The sequence below is a fragment of the Pimephales promelas genome, chromosome 3, assembly GCF_988280905.1.
Source record: "Pimephales promelas chromosome 3, fPimPro1.hap1.1, whole genome shotgun sequence".
NCBI classification, from domain to species: domain Eukaryota; kingdom Metazoa; phylum Chordata; class Actinopteri; order Cypriniformes; family Leuciscidae; genus Pimephales; species Pimephales promelas.
This window is the reverse complement of record NC_142771.1, coordinates 11,875,955-11,890,767: the sequence shown is the minus strand read 5'-3', so window position 1 is coordinate 11,890,767 and position 14,813 is coordinate 11,875,955. Positions and strand designations below refer to the sequence as shown.

Sequence of the window (14,813 nt, the reverse complement as noted above, 5' to 3'; positions counted from 1 at the left end):
ATTTCCTTGTCTTGTTTTTTTTTTTTTTTTTTTCGTGGGAAGAAAGGCATCCAAGCAGTCATTCAGTGATTTTTTTGTTTTGTTTGTTTGTTTGTCGTAGAACGTCAACCAGAAGTGATCCGCAGCCCCGTCTGTGACTCGTTCAGGTTTCAGATCTGAACATCTCCTGCTTTATTTAAGCTGTTGTTTTAGATTCATTTTGACTGCATGATTAAAGTATTCTCAAAACTTTTTTAAAAGTTTACGATTACATGTGCAGGGGGGTAAAAAAAATCACAGTATTTGCACTCACAGTTAAATCAATCAGTTTAAAAACATTTTGGATCATTCACTGGCTTATTTCTGATTCACATTAACTTTGAATTGTACACTAAAAAATGCTGGGTTGTTTCAAATATGGACAAACCCAAATGTTGGGTTAAAAATGTAATTAAAAAATGTACCGTTGAAGTTGGGTTAACATTTTAAATGACCTTTTTAACCCAACATTTGGGTTTGTCCATATTTGACTCGAATTTGGGTTTAAACAACCCAGCATTTCTTAGTGTGTATGCGGGAAAAGCTCACAGATGTGACAAACTAGTTCTCGTTTTTCCCTTTGGAGGGATCTTATAGAATCTGTCGTCAAACGCTCATTAAATCATTCTCGAAGATGGCTGATGGGAGATTTCACAACTTCTGGTACAATAGATTTTCTTTTTTCTTTTTTTTACTTAATATGTATTCAACGTCACTCCGAACAACTTTTGCAAAGTTTTTTTGAGCAACCAAGTCAGATATGCTTGATCGCGCTCCTTGCGTTGGGTGTTTTCGCAGACAAACACAGCATATGTTTGTTTTAAATTAGAGATGCACATGGGGTGCGCGGTCGCTTTCGTCTTTGTCTCGGCCGCTAAATCCACAAGCAGCTGCCGGCTTCAGGGTCTGCTGGGAGTTTTCGGAGCGCTTTCTCCCATCAGCCCGTGCCAAGGTGGCATTACGCAAGCCGGGGTGAGGGGAGGTGGAGGGAGGGTCTGGTGGAGCCACAGCCTCAGTCGACGCGACCCAGACTTAACAACACAGTTGCCATGACAAGCTTGATGGGATGCTGAACTTTGCCTCGGTGGTGGATCGGAACTTGTCAAACTGGCAAATTGTGCACCATCGGACTGGACTGGGTGCTCTTGCTCTCTCTCTCTCTCTCTCTCTCTCGTTCGTTCTGCCACCAGCCCCCCTCCTCCTCTCTTTCCCCTCCCTTTCAGCTCTTCAAGCTAACGTATTGGCTGAGCTACAGGCATCTTGTTGCCAAATAGGTGGGCCCTATACTCGTGTTGGCAAAGACTCAGGCAATGGTTAAGGAAAGAACGCGGAGAGGACGAGAGAGAGCGATCGAGGGAGAGAGAGAGTTGGAGAGAAAAGGAGTAAAAAAAGCAGCAGCACTTGGGTTTGCCAGCGGTCTTGCGAGCTCGTCCAACATTGATTCGGTTCTCTTTTTTTTCCTGCCTGTATTCTGTGCTTTGCATTAGCCAGCTAACTCCCCCCACCCCGCACCCCCCTTCGCGCATGCATGTGCGCGCGTGTGTCTGCGTTGCGTGTGTGTGTGTGTGCGCCGCGCTCTCTGAGTTTTCTGCCGGATCCAAAGATCTAAGAAAACACTCATTGCTCTTTGCCAAGGATTTTTTTTTCCCGGCATTGTTTAGATTTTTTTTTTTTTTTTTTTTAAATAATAATAATTTGGAAAGCGAAAGCATTTATTCTGAGCGCTGCTGCCTTTCTAGTTCTATTTTTTTTCAGGTGCACACACCTTTATTATTTAATTATTATTTTTTTTTTATATATATGAATTAAAAAAAAATTTAATCTTGTAATTTTACCTTGAACCGTTTGCGGCAAAAGCAAAACAAAATTTAACTTCTTTTCCGCCGGCAATTGGAGCGACTCCAGTCTTCTTTCCTTTTTACCCAAGTTTTTTTTTTTCGTCGCCAATCCTTCATCGTTGCCAAGCCAGCAGTTGTTGTTTCGGCGTGAGTGGCAAAGAACTGGTGCGGGTGGATTTTTTTTTTTTTTTTTTCTATCCTGAACGGCGTGCCAAATTTATGATGAGAGTGCAAAATGGTAACTACCAGCCTTTCTCTCTCTTTCTGCTCTTGTCTGCAGTGTGCTTTTCATGGTGCTATCTCGATTGTGGAAATGTGAACATGCCTGGATTTCAGCAGCACAGCAGCCCGCAGAGAGCTTTTGATGGCAGGTCTTGAAGGGACGCAGTTTAACCGCGGTCTTGTTGTGGCGAGAGTTGGCGGAGAGGGTCTGGGGCACGGCGGGCCTGGCACTGGGGCACCGTGGCGCGGTTTAGGCTTTGTCACTGAGCGTTGTGTGGTGAAGGTATTATTGGAGAGCTGAATGGGTCTTCCGTTGCCGTGGGGATCGCCAAGCTTTTCTTGGCCTGTCTTGAGCTAAAGAAGCTGCTTTCTGTGAATCGCAGAGCCCTGGAATTCCTGCACTGCCTCTGCAATGTTTTACTTAGCAATTTACTAAAGTATTTGATTCATTTCGAGTAATTGTGTCTGAGCTTAAGGGGATTTTGATGCATGCTTCTGTGAGGAGAATTTTCAATTGAAAGTTAATCCTTGTAATGGACTAAATTGATTTCTACCATTCTCTCAATCTGTATTTTTGCGTTTGTTTCAAGTAAAAAGATCGAAACGTCCTTAAAACGGGGTAAATGTGTTTGAGGAACACAACTGATTAAGATAAAACATGCTTGCTTTATGTCAATGTATTTATGCGTTTGATTTTTAGAATTATGCTTAAAAACGAAAACACATTTAAAGAAACCTTTATTAATTCAGTCTGCATTTTCGATATTTTTACTGGACAAATAAATGTGATTGCATGCAATTTTCCAAAGTTCTCAAATACCTTCTGATTTACTTGAGCTCTGAAATCCCTCTCTTTTGTTGTTGTTGTTGTTGTCGTCCACCAGGATGAATTTCATCCCTTCATCGAGGCTTTGCTGCCACACGTCCGCGCGTTCTCCTACACCTGGTTCAACCTCCAGGCCCGCAAGCGCAAGTACTTCAAGAAGCACGAGAAACGCATGACGAAGGACGAGGAGCGCGCCGTCAAAGACGAACTCCTGGGCGAGAAGCCCGAGATCAAGCAGAAGTGGGCGTCCCGTCTGCTCGCCAAGCTCCGCAAAGACATCCGCCCGGAGTTCCGCGAGGACTTCGTGCTCACCATCACGGGGAAGAAGCCGCCGTGCTGCGTGCTGTCCAACCCCGACCAGAAGGGCAAGATCCGGCGCATCGACTGCCTGCGGCAAGCGGACAAGGTCTGGCGCCTGGACCTGGTGATGGTTATCCTGTTCAAGGGGAGCCCGCTGGAGAGCACGGATGGAGAGAGGCTGGTCAAGTCCCCGCAGTGCTCGAACCACGGCCTCTGCGTGCAGCCGCACCACATCGGGGTGTCCGTCAAAGAGCTGGACCTGTATCTGGCCTACTTCGTCCACTCGCCAGGTGAGTCCCGCCGCCGCGTAAACCCGGTCCAGATCCGCTCCGGGCTGCGATCCAAAAACACACTCCGATGCAAATGTATGCAAATAACAGCCTTTGTTGTGTTTATTTCTTTGTATTTTAAGCTTGGTGTTCTGATCATTTCTGTGAAATTGCCAAAACTTTTTGCTTGGCTTTGTGTGTGTGTGAACTGGTTTACAGGTCATGCATGTTGCAGCGTGTGACAGTGCGACCGTGTCTCTGATAGTTGTGCGTACGTGTGTAAATGTCAGATTGTTTATCGTGGCAGTGACAACTGGCCTTCTCCCAGCTGGTGAAGGCCACACACACACACCCCTAATATCAAAATGATCACATTCTCATAGACACAACATTTACTTTCAATTTAGATTTTATTCAGTCTCAATTTATGCATTTGATTAATTTATCAATATATATATTTTTTTTAATATTTTAACAATCAAAATGATAAAGAGATCACACTGTAATTTTTTATTTTTCCAGAATGTCTTTGGCATTATGTTTATTATAATAATCACGACCAAGATTAATAACACAATTATTGTAATTTAATGCATTTTATTTAGTTAGTTTTTTTATGTTTAAATAATACATTTGACTCTTTTTTTTGTTTTATTTAAATGCATTTATTTATTTATTTTATTAGGGTCGTGGTTTTGTTAGTATTATTTGTCAGATGCACTATATCTTGGTCAATGCTGAATATATTAAACCGAAATAGACCCAGGCAAACAGCACAATATTATATCTGCAGCTATTTACAGACAGCTCAGATTATCTGTGCACTCAGAGTATGTGAACAGGCAACGTTTGACGACGGTTTTTCTCCTTTGTTGTGACACAGAGCCATAATTCTGTTTGTTGGCAGAGGCGCTGAGAGAGATTTTGTTGCCCATGCCGAGTTTCCCTTTCGCGCCGTGTGGAACTCAGCGTCAGTTAGCCGGTTCACCATGCCGTCCTTTTCCTGTTTAACGGAATGCCAGGACTCAGATTATCTCCTGCTGACCCGGCCCAATCTCCTGCCTTAATCCGGACGCTATTAAAACGGCCCGATGCCTCATTGTTCCGGCCACATCCGCTTTGCCACATCCACATAACTGCACCGTTTGTTCAACACCGTTTCACGACGTCTGTGTTTTCTAAAGATTACACTCTTATTAGTATTTTTCGACTGCAGTTTTAAAACGGCTAGTGCAAGCTGCAGGAGCGCCTGCCAGAAAAAAACAGGCCTGGTTTAGATCACCTCTGCTTTTGCTGTCTCCAAAAATCAGCGTTTACATTTCGTCCCCGGCATCCGAACAACAGCACGTACTGTGGTGTTTGCGCGCCGTAGGTCAGGTGCTGGAAAGCACGATTTATGTATAATTTACACTTCAGGTTGTGTTTCACCAGCACATGCTGGACAAGCGGCCGTTTGGTGGTTTATTGAGGAGATGCGTGTCGTATCGCCCTTCGGGAGCGATTTAATGACGTTAAACTCTGCAGAAACGCGCTGGTTAAATACCCAGGAGCACGGCGGCGTAATTACGCTCAGTCTTCTGGTCGTACGCCGGCTGTATTAATGATGATGATTAATGGGAGTTGTTGACGAGCATCTCAGATCAACCGCCTCAAAAAAAGTTCATGTTTTTCTTGTGTTTGTCAGAATGATGGATGCTTTCTCTCGGGTTAGTCATCGCTGGAGCTCACCACGTCATGCGGCTTCCATTATCGCGCAGTCACGATAAAAACATGTCTGTGTCCAGCCAAGTTCTGGAGTCAGACGAGGGGTTGTAAAGACGAGAGAGAGCCGTACACGCTGAAAGGAGGGGAACTAATGCTGGCCTTTTCCTTTCAGAAAAGGAAATGGATGTATATAGTCGAATGACAATAGGCTCTTAAAGTGCGGTCAAGCGTTAAATCGCTTGTTTCACAGCGAATCTTCCGTTCAGGATCGTTTCCACAGCTTTCAGAGGTGTTAGAGATATCAGAGAGGTGTTGCCGTTCTAGCGGGAGCTGTGTGCTGACAGTGTTTAAATGAATAGTTTATCAGGTTTTTTTTGCGACGGTTTGGGCACCTCTTCAATAAGAGCGGTTGCCGTCAGACCTTTGGGCAGCTGTGTTTCTCCTTGGCTGGTAGAGAAGGTGTTGTGGAACAGATTCCCGCTGCTCCAGGCTTCGAGGCCCGTAAACCAGACCGACAGCCGACCCGCGCTGACCACTGACATGGCGCTTTACTCACCTTTACATTTCATTTCATTTGATATCATTTATAGAGTCATTTTTTAGCAGTGTGATTGAGTTAGTTGGGAGAGAGTTTTCCTTTTTTTATGTCATTAGAATTGTTTTATAATCTGTATACTCATTTGTTTGGACACTAGAAAATGTAGAAAATGCTAAAATATTTACTTTAGTGCTGGCAGGAAAGAAAAATCCTAAAAAAAACATGTAATTTTCATAATATCAAATATATATATATATTATTTTTTATTATAAACATTTAATAACTTTTAATATTAGTGTTCATAAAATGTTTTTTATCGGTTAATACTATTTTTATGTTATTCGAATAAGTGTATTGATTTGTTTTCAAATCTTCCATTTTGTCAGCACATTTCTTTGCTGTGTTTTATATTTTAAATTCGCTATAATAAAATAGCAAAAAGGCATTAAACATAATTTAACAAACAAAAATACATTATTTTAAAAATATTTAGCATATTATATATTCATTTTTGCTTGATTTTTGTGTGTAGGTAAAATATACAAATAATCATTGCTTTGTTATTTGTATATTTTACCTACACACAAAAATAAACCAATGATTTAGATATTTTACCTACTTGAAAAAATTATTTCTTTAAAGAGTTTTACAGTAGTTGACTCAGCAATTATGTGATGTGGAAAACACAGCATATCAAATGATATACATTTATTTATTAATTTGATGTAAATATAAATTATGATTGTGTGTGTGTTTGTCGTTCAGGGATTCCCTACAGTATGTTCCCTACATTTAGTTCCTACATGGATAGTAAAACCAGAATTATTTTTATCTTGTAGGGACATTTTTTGGTCCCCATCAGGAAAACAGCTTAGAAATCATATAATCTTATATCATATATCATACTAAATGGCATTGTTTTGAAAGCATAACAATGCAGAAGTGTTAACGGATAGAATGTACAGTATAAAAATCATTGTCTACTAGAAAAAAAAAATCGACATAAAACATGAAAACCCATCGTGTGTGTGTATGTGTGTCGTAGTTGAGTTGTTTTTCCTCTGTTTTAACACTCGTGTAGCATGATCTCATCACCAAGAGAGAAAGTCAAAAGCAACAGAATTCAGAAGAGATCTCTAAATGAGAGCAAACGGCGCAGCTGAAATGGAAAACAGGAGAAATGTTGGAGGAGGCGAAGGATTGACTTTGGCTCGCACCACATTTCTTTACGGCCTTTCGTTTGGATGAAACGAGCCAATAAATCTTGCAAAGATTTAAAACCAAAATGCCCCATATATACCGGATACACAAGCAAACACGACGGACGCAAAAATACTGTTAAGCAGAGAGATTTGAATAAAAGAAATCATTTCAACAATAACAACACCAAAATGAATCCTCCTCCTCCTTATCAACCATTAATTATTGTTAATATAACTATGCATTTGTTAAAACGGAGAATAGGACGGCGGGCAGAGAATAAAGACGGTGTAAAATGCCAAGATGGAAACAAAAGCCGGTCTGCGAAGGGAACTTCGGCTGGTGTGTGTGTTTGGCACTGCCGCACGGATCTCAGCTTTTCAAATCACGCCACACGCTCTGCCAACATCCCTCTCTCTTTCCCAGCCTCTCCTTCCATTTAACCCGCTTCTTCAGGCCCTATCCTCTGCTTTTCCCCTCCCGCCATCTCAACACCTACGGGAAAAGCAAGCCTCCGTATAGAAACACAGCTTTCTTTCGCATGTATTTCAGGACTCATTTTTTTTTTTTTTTTTTGATAAAAAAAGCATTTCTCTTTTATTTTTTTTAATGATTCAGGAATTGGCCGCGGCTAACAATCCCATACGCTGCGATAGCCATGTTCCAGATCAAAATGGAGAGTTTGGCAGCACTGACTTTGGCTGCCGGGCGTCTGTCTGAGATGTTAGACGTGAAAAAAAAAAAGAAAAAAAAGACCGGTTCGATAGATCATCCGGCTAATCGTGTTTAAGTACATGTATTTTTACACCGAAATAACCCTTCACGCGTCACCCCCGAACGGTCAAACTGTCGCCAGCCGAATTAAAGCGTGTTTAAACTCCTAAAGTGTGTCATGACACTTTTGACAAGCGGGTTTTACCAGATGAGAGTCACCGAGTTTGACATTATGGGAATGCCGTGTGTTTGCACGCTGGCGTTGTTTATATATGGGTGTGTACGGCGTGCTATGAGTGACACGGCGGACAGGCTAATAGCGGCAGTCAGACTGAGCGAATAATGATTGGAAAATGAGGGCTATTATTGAAGTAGAGTAAACAGCACAGGACTCTGGTGAAAAGACCTCATTCAGCACAGCGCTGGAGTGCAGGGCCTTTCTTCTCCTCAGGGGTCCTCCTGCCGCTCTCAGAATCCGCCTTTTGTTCACCGCCGAGACGGACGGACAGAGAGAGAGAGAGACGGACCGCGGAGTGCTAACCAGACCGCCGTTCTGTCGTGTCCACGAGGCCGTTTCTTCAGTAGATGCACACTAACTGACATTATGATTTTTTTTTTCTCAGCATGGTACCTTTAATGCAGTAAATCTGTTGATTTGCCAATTTACTGTGCTATATCGAACTATACAGTGATGGTATCAGCCACGCATTTTAGTGCCGCAGCTTTGTCCCTTAGAGAAATTTAGTGTTTGTGTTTTACCATAGTTGTATTTCCCCTCACAAAAGTACCTTTTTTTTTTACTACAACCACCATGTTCTTTTCATGTAGCATGGTGATACAGTAAATATTTGTTTTTACCTTAAATATTACGTTAAACGAACAAAAAAAATGCCTTACATTGGTAATACCATGTTTTTTTGTATATATATTTAGTCACTTTTACCAATGCATGACTACATAGTACCATTATAATACAGTAAATTAATTTATGACCTGCTGATTTGTATTTCTCCTACAAAGATTTCCACGATGTACTAACAAAAACAATAATTGTATTGCACTACCATTTTTTTTACAAGTAAACATTTTACAAGTTTGTTTTTCTATTACAAAAAAAATGTGTTACACTAACAAAAAAGTACTATGGTATTTTTTTTTTTTTTTTTTTAGACATGGTAGTATTGTGAACAGTAAATGTGTTTTCCATAGCAACATTTACCATAGTACATTTTTATTTTTACAGACATTTGTCACAACATAGTGCCATAATAATAAAAATAACTTTATTATTTATAGTTATTTTCTGATGAATACGAACACAAAATCACCTTGGTATACGTATTTGAAAAAGTACCATGGTTCAGTACCATTTTATAGACAAATAAAAATTAAAATAATGAATTCACTTTTTTTTATAACATTGATAATAATCAGAAATATTTCTTGAGCATCAAATCATCACAAATGAATGATTTCTGAAGGATCATGTGACACTGAAGAGAAGACTGGAGTAATGATGCTGAAAATCCAATTTTGACCGCAGGGATAAAATAGATTTTAAAACAGATTCGCATAGAAAACAGTTAATATAAAAATATTTCACAATATTACAGTTTTTTTCTGTATTTACTGTATCAAATAAATGCAGCCTTGGTGAAAATAAGATACTACATTCAAAAACTCTATATATAAATTCCCAATTTTTATGACTGCTGGTTAAGGTTACCACATTTTGATTGAAGTAACATCCTTAACTGAACAAATTTGTAAACTTTTCACAATGCTTCAGGGCTGTATGTAAAGAGAGAATGGTAATATATGGATGTTTGCTTGGTTTTCATCTGTGTGAAAGGACATGCTTCTCTCTCTCTCTCTGTGTGTGTGTGTGTAAGTGCACGCGAGCGAGAGAGAAAAAAACGCATCAGGGCAGCTCAGGGGCGCGGAGTGTAAACTAGGTGCTAATGCCTCCTTTTGCCTGTTTTGTCAGTGCAAACGTTCTAATTAATGGGAATGGAATAAATAAATTAAGCGGCTACGTCTCTCCACGGCTGAGCAGAGAGAGCGAGAGTGAGCGAGAAAGAGCGAAAGACAGAGAGAGCGCGGCTGTGAATTTCTCTTCCTGTTCCACTTATCATGTTATGACCTATTAGTCCGGGCTTTGATGCAGAGGCTTTTGTCAACACACACAAAGGCAGCTTTATTCCGTCGGATTTATGAGGTACTCATGTAACTAATAAAATCATTTTCCTCCAGATTTGAATTCATTGTGCATATAATTAACTTTGCAGAGGGAGACGCTAAAATATATGCAGGTAAAAGATCCACTGCTGGTTCGTGGTGTTTACTGAGTCGAGCTGTTACTTAGAGTTTAAGTGACTTGAAGTAACATCAAGTATTAAACTTTGTGTGTTGTGCTATGTTTCCATTAGGAATGCCTCTATCCCATAATCCCTTGCGTCGTCCACAACCTGTACAGACCACTGTTTATCCTGATACTTCTTGCCGTTCCAGTCTTTGCCTCTCTCTCTCTCTCTCTCTCTCATACACACACACAGAGGACGGCCAGTGCAGGTGCAGTGATTAGAGCAGATTTATTGTAGTCTCTTGCTCTCATTTAGTCTAATTTTATAGAGCCGCTTTAATTACAGTGCAGTCCTGAACCTCTGAACCTTACCTTCTCTGATGATAATGCCCCATTCACTCTCTCTCTCTCTCTGTCTCTCTCGGGAGGAGATTGTAAATACATCGTAAGGTACATTAAAGGAATTATTCACCCAAATCGGCGCATAATATTTTCTTTCGTGAAACACAAAATTAGATGTTTGGCAGAATGTTCACGCTGCTCTTTGGATTAAAAAATAAATGAACACTAATTTCATTTCATTTCATTTTATTTGGTTTATCATTAACAAATATACAGCAACAAATATTCAACTCATCATAAACATAACTTTTGATTAAACCAAAGGGTATAGGCTGAAGCTCAAGGCTTATTGACGCCTATCCCTCTCAATTTTTTACAACAGTCAAACAGTGCTCAGTTTTCTTCTTGCAACACTTGAAACAACAAAGTCATAGATTTTAATTACCCACACCTATCTATATGTAAATATCATCTTGTTTCTTAGGAGCCGTTTAAATCCACTTATTGTTTGTGTCAATTTTAGATCTGTATGCAAACAATTCCATAAATTCACTCCTCTTACAGAGATAATTCTACATCTAGTATTTGTGCGTACCTTCAGTTTTTTAAACAAACATATTCCTTTCAACTCATACCTACAATAACGTTTCTCAAACATACTCAAAATTTTATCAGGCAGCATTTTATAATACACTTTATACATTATCAATGTAACCTTGTAATCCACTAAATCATACAATTTTAGAATGTTTAATTTTAAAAATAAATCATTGGTATGATCCCTATATTGTGATTTTGTAATAAATGAAGCTGGTGATATACAATAATATAAAATAAAGAACATTTTCATAGTTCCTGTAACTATTGCTTTTCACCGTGTTCTCACCGCAGGAACTGAGAGTTTTAGCTATAGGAACGCGTCGCGTGTTGGGTGGACTAACTTATCTCTTACTTCAGAGTAGGGTCTAATTTAGCACAATAGGAGGAACTACCGGTTACATAAATGTGATGTCAACACTTGAGTGTCAGTAAGTTTCATTAAAAAGCAACATTTTGAGCAAAGATTATGTCCAGATGGGATTCAGAACGATGATCAAAACATAGATGGAGTAGATCGAGTCCATCAACTGCTCATTTCATTCAGTAACATTGATTTATATGCGGTTTAATGTTGATGATCGCGTTATTTTACATATGCATATGATATCACTTGTTTCTGCTTCTTTCCCTGTTTCGATCAGGAGATTCTGTACTCTTTCAGAAGCTCTGTAATAGCGCCCCCTACTGTATAACCGTGATCTTTCCGGCAGTGGCAGGGAAAGTGTTAAAGGAGTAGTTCACTTTTTTTTTTTAAAAAACTTTTTGCTGATAATTTACTCATGTCATCCAAGATGTCCTTGTCTTTCTTTCTTCAGTCGAAAAGAAATTAAGGTTTTTGATGAAAACATTCCAGGATTTTCTCCATATAATGCACTTCAATGGGAACCAAACGGTTCAAGGTCCAAAAGACACTTTCAGTGCAAATTGCAAACTGTTCAAAGGGCTTTAAACGATTCCAGACGATGAAAAAGGGTCTTATCAAGTGAAACGATCGCTCATTTAATAAATGAATAACAAAGTTTAAGTTTTATAAGCTCAAATGCTCGCCTTGCTCTGTTCTATGATGCACGTTCATGACTCTCCTGTTCGAACTCGTTCATCAAAATGAACGAATCTTTTCTAGAGTCAACTCGTTCATTTCGTTCGTTGAATGAACCAAATGACACAAAAAAGATTTGTTCATTTTGATAAACGAGTTCGAACAGGAGAGTCACTAACGCGCATCACAGAACAGAGCAAGGCGAGCATTTGAGCTTATAAAACCTAAACTTTATTTATTTTTTAAATGAGCGATAGTTACACTTGATAAGATCCTTATTCATCGTCTGGAATCGTTTAAAGCCCTTTGAACAGTTTGCACTGAAACTGTCTTTTTGGACCTTGAACCATTTGGTTCCCATTGAAGTCCATTATATGGAGAAAAATGCTGGAATGTTGTCACGAAAAACCTTAATTTCTTTTCAACTGAAGAAAGAAAGACATGGACATCTTGGATGACATCATGGGGGTGAGTAAATTATCAGCAAAAGTTTTTTTAAAAGTAAACTACTTTTTTAACGGCATTTGCCCGTCTCCATTGCATGCTGTTGTGTTCTCTTCATAGCCTGATGATATGTAGCACTGCAAGTTGTCCTAGGAGGATAACAGAATGCGGAAGTAAGTTGTGTATAGAGCCTATTAAATCGAGTAAATTTTTGTCGACAATTAATCGATTAACCGTTTGCATTCCTAACGTCTACCTTCCATCGCCATAATCACGAAACCCACGACACACAACAAAAACACAGCTATGATCACGGCATCCTGTATCCTCCAGTTGCTGACATCCAGGGGCGGCTCGCCCATAGAGGGCGCTGGGGCGCCGCCCTCCCTCCGACCTGTCTGTCTGTTTTTTTAATATATTTTATAATTTATCATTTTGAAAAATAATCTTTGTTAATTATATGCTAATAATGGTTTTACTTTGAAAAGTGTTTTGAACTCACCAGAATGATATTTGCATTCACTTTCGTTACTTTTATCATGTTGGTGTAGTAGGATAGCCAATAGGCTGTCTTGTCAGGGCGCCAGTTCGCTCAGCCCCACAGTGCTGGAATTTAAGCCAATGGTTCCCCGGTTGCTATGCAAAAAAGTTTATATTTCGCCAATCAGCGCCGTCAAATTTTATGGTTTGGGGGCGCTGAAAATATCGCCCACAGTATCAGATTAGGGGAGTGCACTGTGCACGCGCACCACGGGACATTTTTTTACCTCAGATGAGAGAAGAATGGCAGCGCCAGTGACGTCGAGTGGAAATAATGTAAAGTTAGTCGCTCTGTCACTCACTCACTCACTCACTCACTCACTCACACACACATAAACACTGTTTCACACACATTTGATATTAAAGTAGTTATAGGAATATTAATACCTGTGTGTTTGCTTTGTTTTTGATGTTTTTAAGTTCTGAGATAGATTACTGTGTTTCATACTAGTTAAAATCAACTTTCTTCTCATACTTGGGTGTTACAATCAAGAATGTTGTCCCAACCTCTCTTTCAGAGCCTTTTCTCTCTCTCTTTCTCTAGTATCAACACATTGTTATCCATTATCCAATTGTCAATTTGTCAAAAATATGTAGTCTACAGCTGGGGGTTGATTAAACTAGATTGTTGTATTACCTATTATTTTTTTGTATTACCTATAGGTATTATAATTATTATTATATTATAATTTATCAATATTATGCGTTTGCACTTTTTCTGTCAGCACACAGAGCATAATAAACATGCAACTTGTTCATTATCATTAACTGTCAAACTGTTATTATTATTATTGTATTATTTGACCATTGGTATTGACTGGTTTAAGTTATTTTATTGGTATAGGTAAGGGCATGGCCTAAGGCCTAAAATGCACCAGAATGCAGGAAATCACATCTACTAATTTCAAAATTTTCTGGGGGGGACCGCCAGACCCCCCTCTTATTCAGCCCCCCCTACAATAATTTTCACCAGCCGCCACTGCTGACATCGCTTAAATTACGTCACTTCAGAGACCCTACTGTAGTTGCCATTGTTTTTGTTTTAGCGGGACTGTTGAATGCACATATCCAGTGCAGTATTTGCAGCACTTTTGTCTAATTTCCTACATTTTTTCTGGAAAAAAAGAACCACAATTGATTTCAGTATGTTTGCACAAATACATTAGGCTACAGGTAGCTGTAAGTTAGCTACTCACTCTGTCACTAATAGGCCTACTATTCAGCCATTTTGGGCCGCAAAAAATGAAACAAATCCAGTGAAAAGACATGTTTCAGACATGACTTGACTAGTATGTTCATTTTGTGCAGATGGAAGTTAAGTTGCGTGTTATATGATTTAATCTCATGAATAACATGGGAAGCAAAGTGCTTGAGTCGCATTATTGGCTTTTTTGAGAGAATCATATTCTTTCAAGAGTTTTTCTTCTTCGAAAAATGTTGTTAGTGCATTAAAATCTTACCATATTTTCATCAACAGTTTACTTAAAGTTGTTTCGTTACTATCTTGTTGATGAACTTCTGTACGCTAATTGGATTCCGTTAGTTGTTTGTCACTAGTTCATGCACTTTTTTTGTTATTATTTTCTAGGGAGCTTAATTCTTTTAACACGACCCACATATAGATGAATGAAAATATTTTCATTTCGATGTAAAATCACTTTGAGTGTTGTGCGTGTGATGTTCCTAGTTCTCCTAAGCGTTTCCTCCTGAGATTGTGAAGCAGCTACACGTGTTCCCTTACAAGCACGTTTCCTTTCATTTTATCTCTCTGCTTTCCTCCTCATCTGTTTTTCTCTTCATTCAACATCATCCCCTGTGACTCCTTGAACCAGAGATACAAGAAAACACGTTGGTGCCTGTGTGTGTGTGTATACTGTATGTGCACATGTGCGTCAGAGTGCGAGACTAGGCCACAAC

At 39.5% G+C, this 14,813-nt stretch overlaps 1 protein-coding gene across 12 annotated transcripts in view; it reads left to right on the top strand.

Annotated features, from left to right (window-relative positions):
* Window positions 1-14,813, top strand: part of nfixb (nuclear factor I/Xb) — a 189,341-nt gene that overhangs the window by 70,676 nt on the left and 103,852 nt on the right. For 8 of the 12 annotated variants that reach the window (XM_089128248.1, XM_089128247.1, XM_089128252.1 and 5 more), the window contains one exon: window positions 2,963-3,494. In XM_089128248.1, the coding sequence (XP_088984374.1) occupies window positions 2,963-3,494 (532 nt within the window). Of the gene's footprint in view, window positions 1-1,349; window positions 2,095-2,132; window positions 2,362-2,962; window positions 3,495-14,813 lie in introns of those variants that run through there. The other 4 variants (XM_089128254.1, XM_089128250.1, XM_089128255.1 and 1 more) reach the window with 4 other exon arrangements.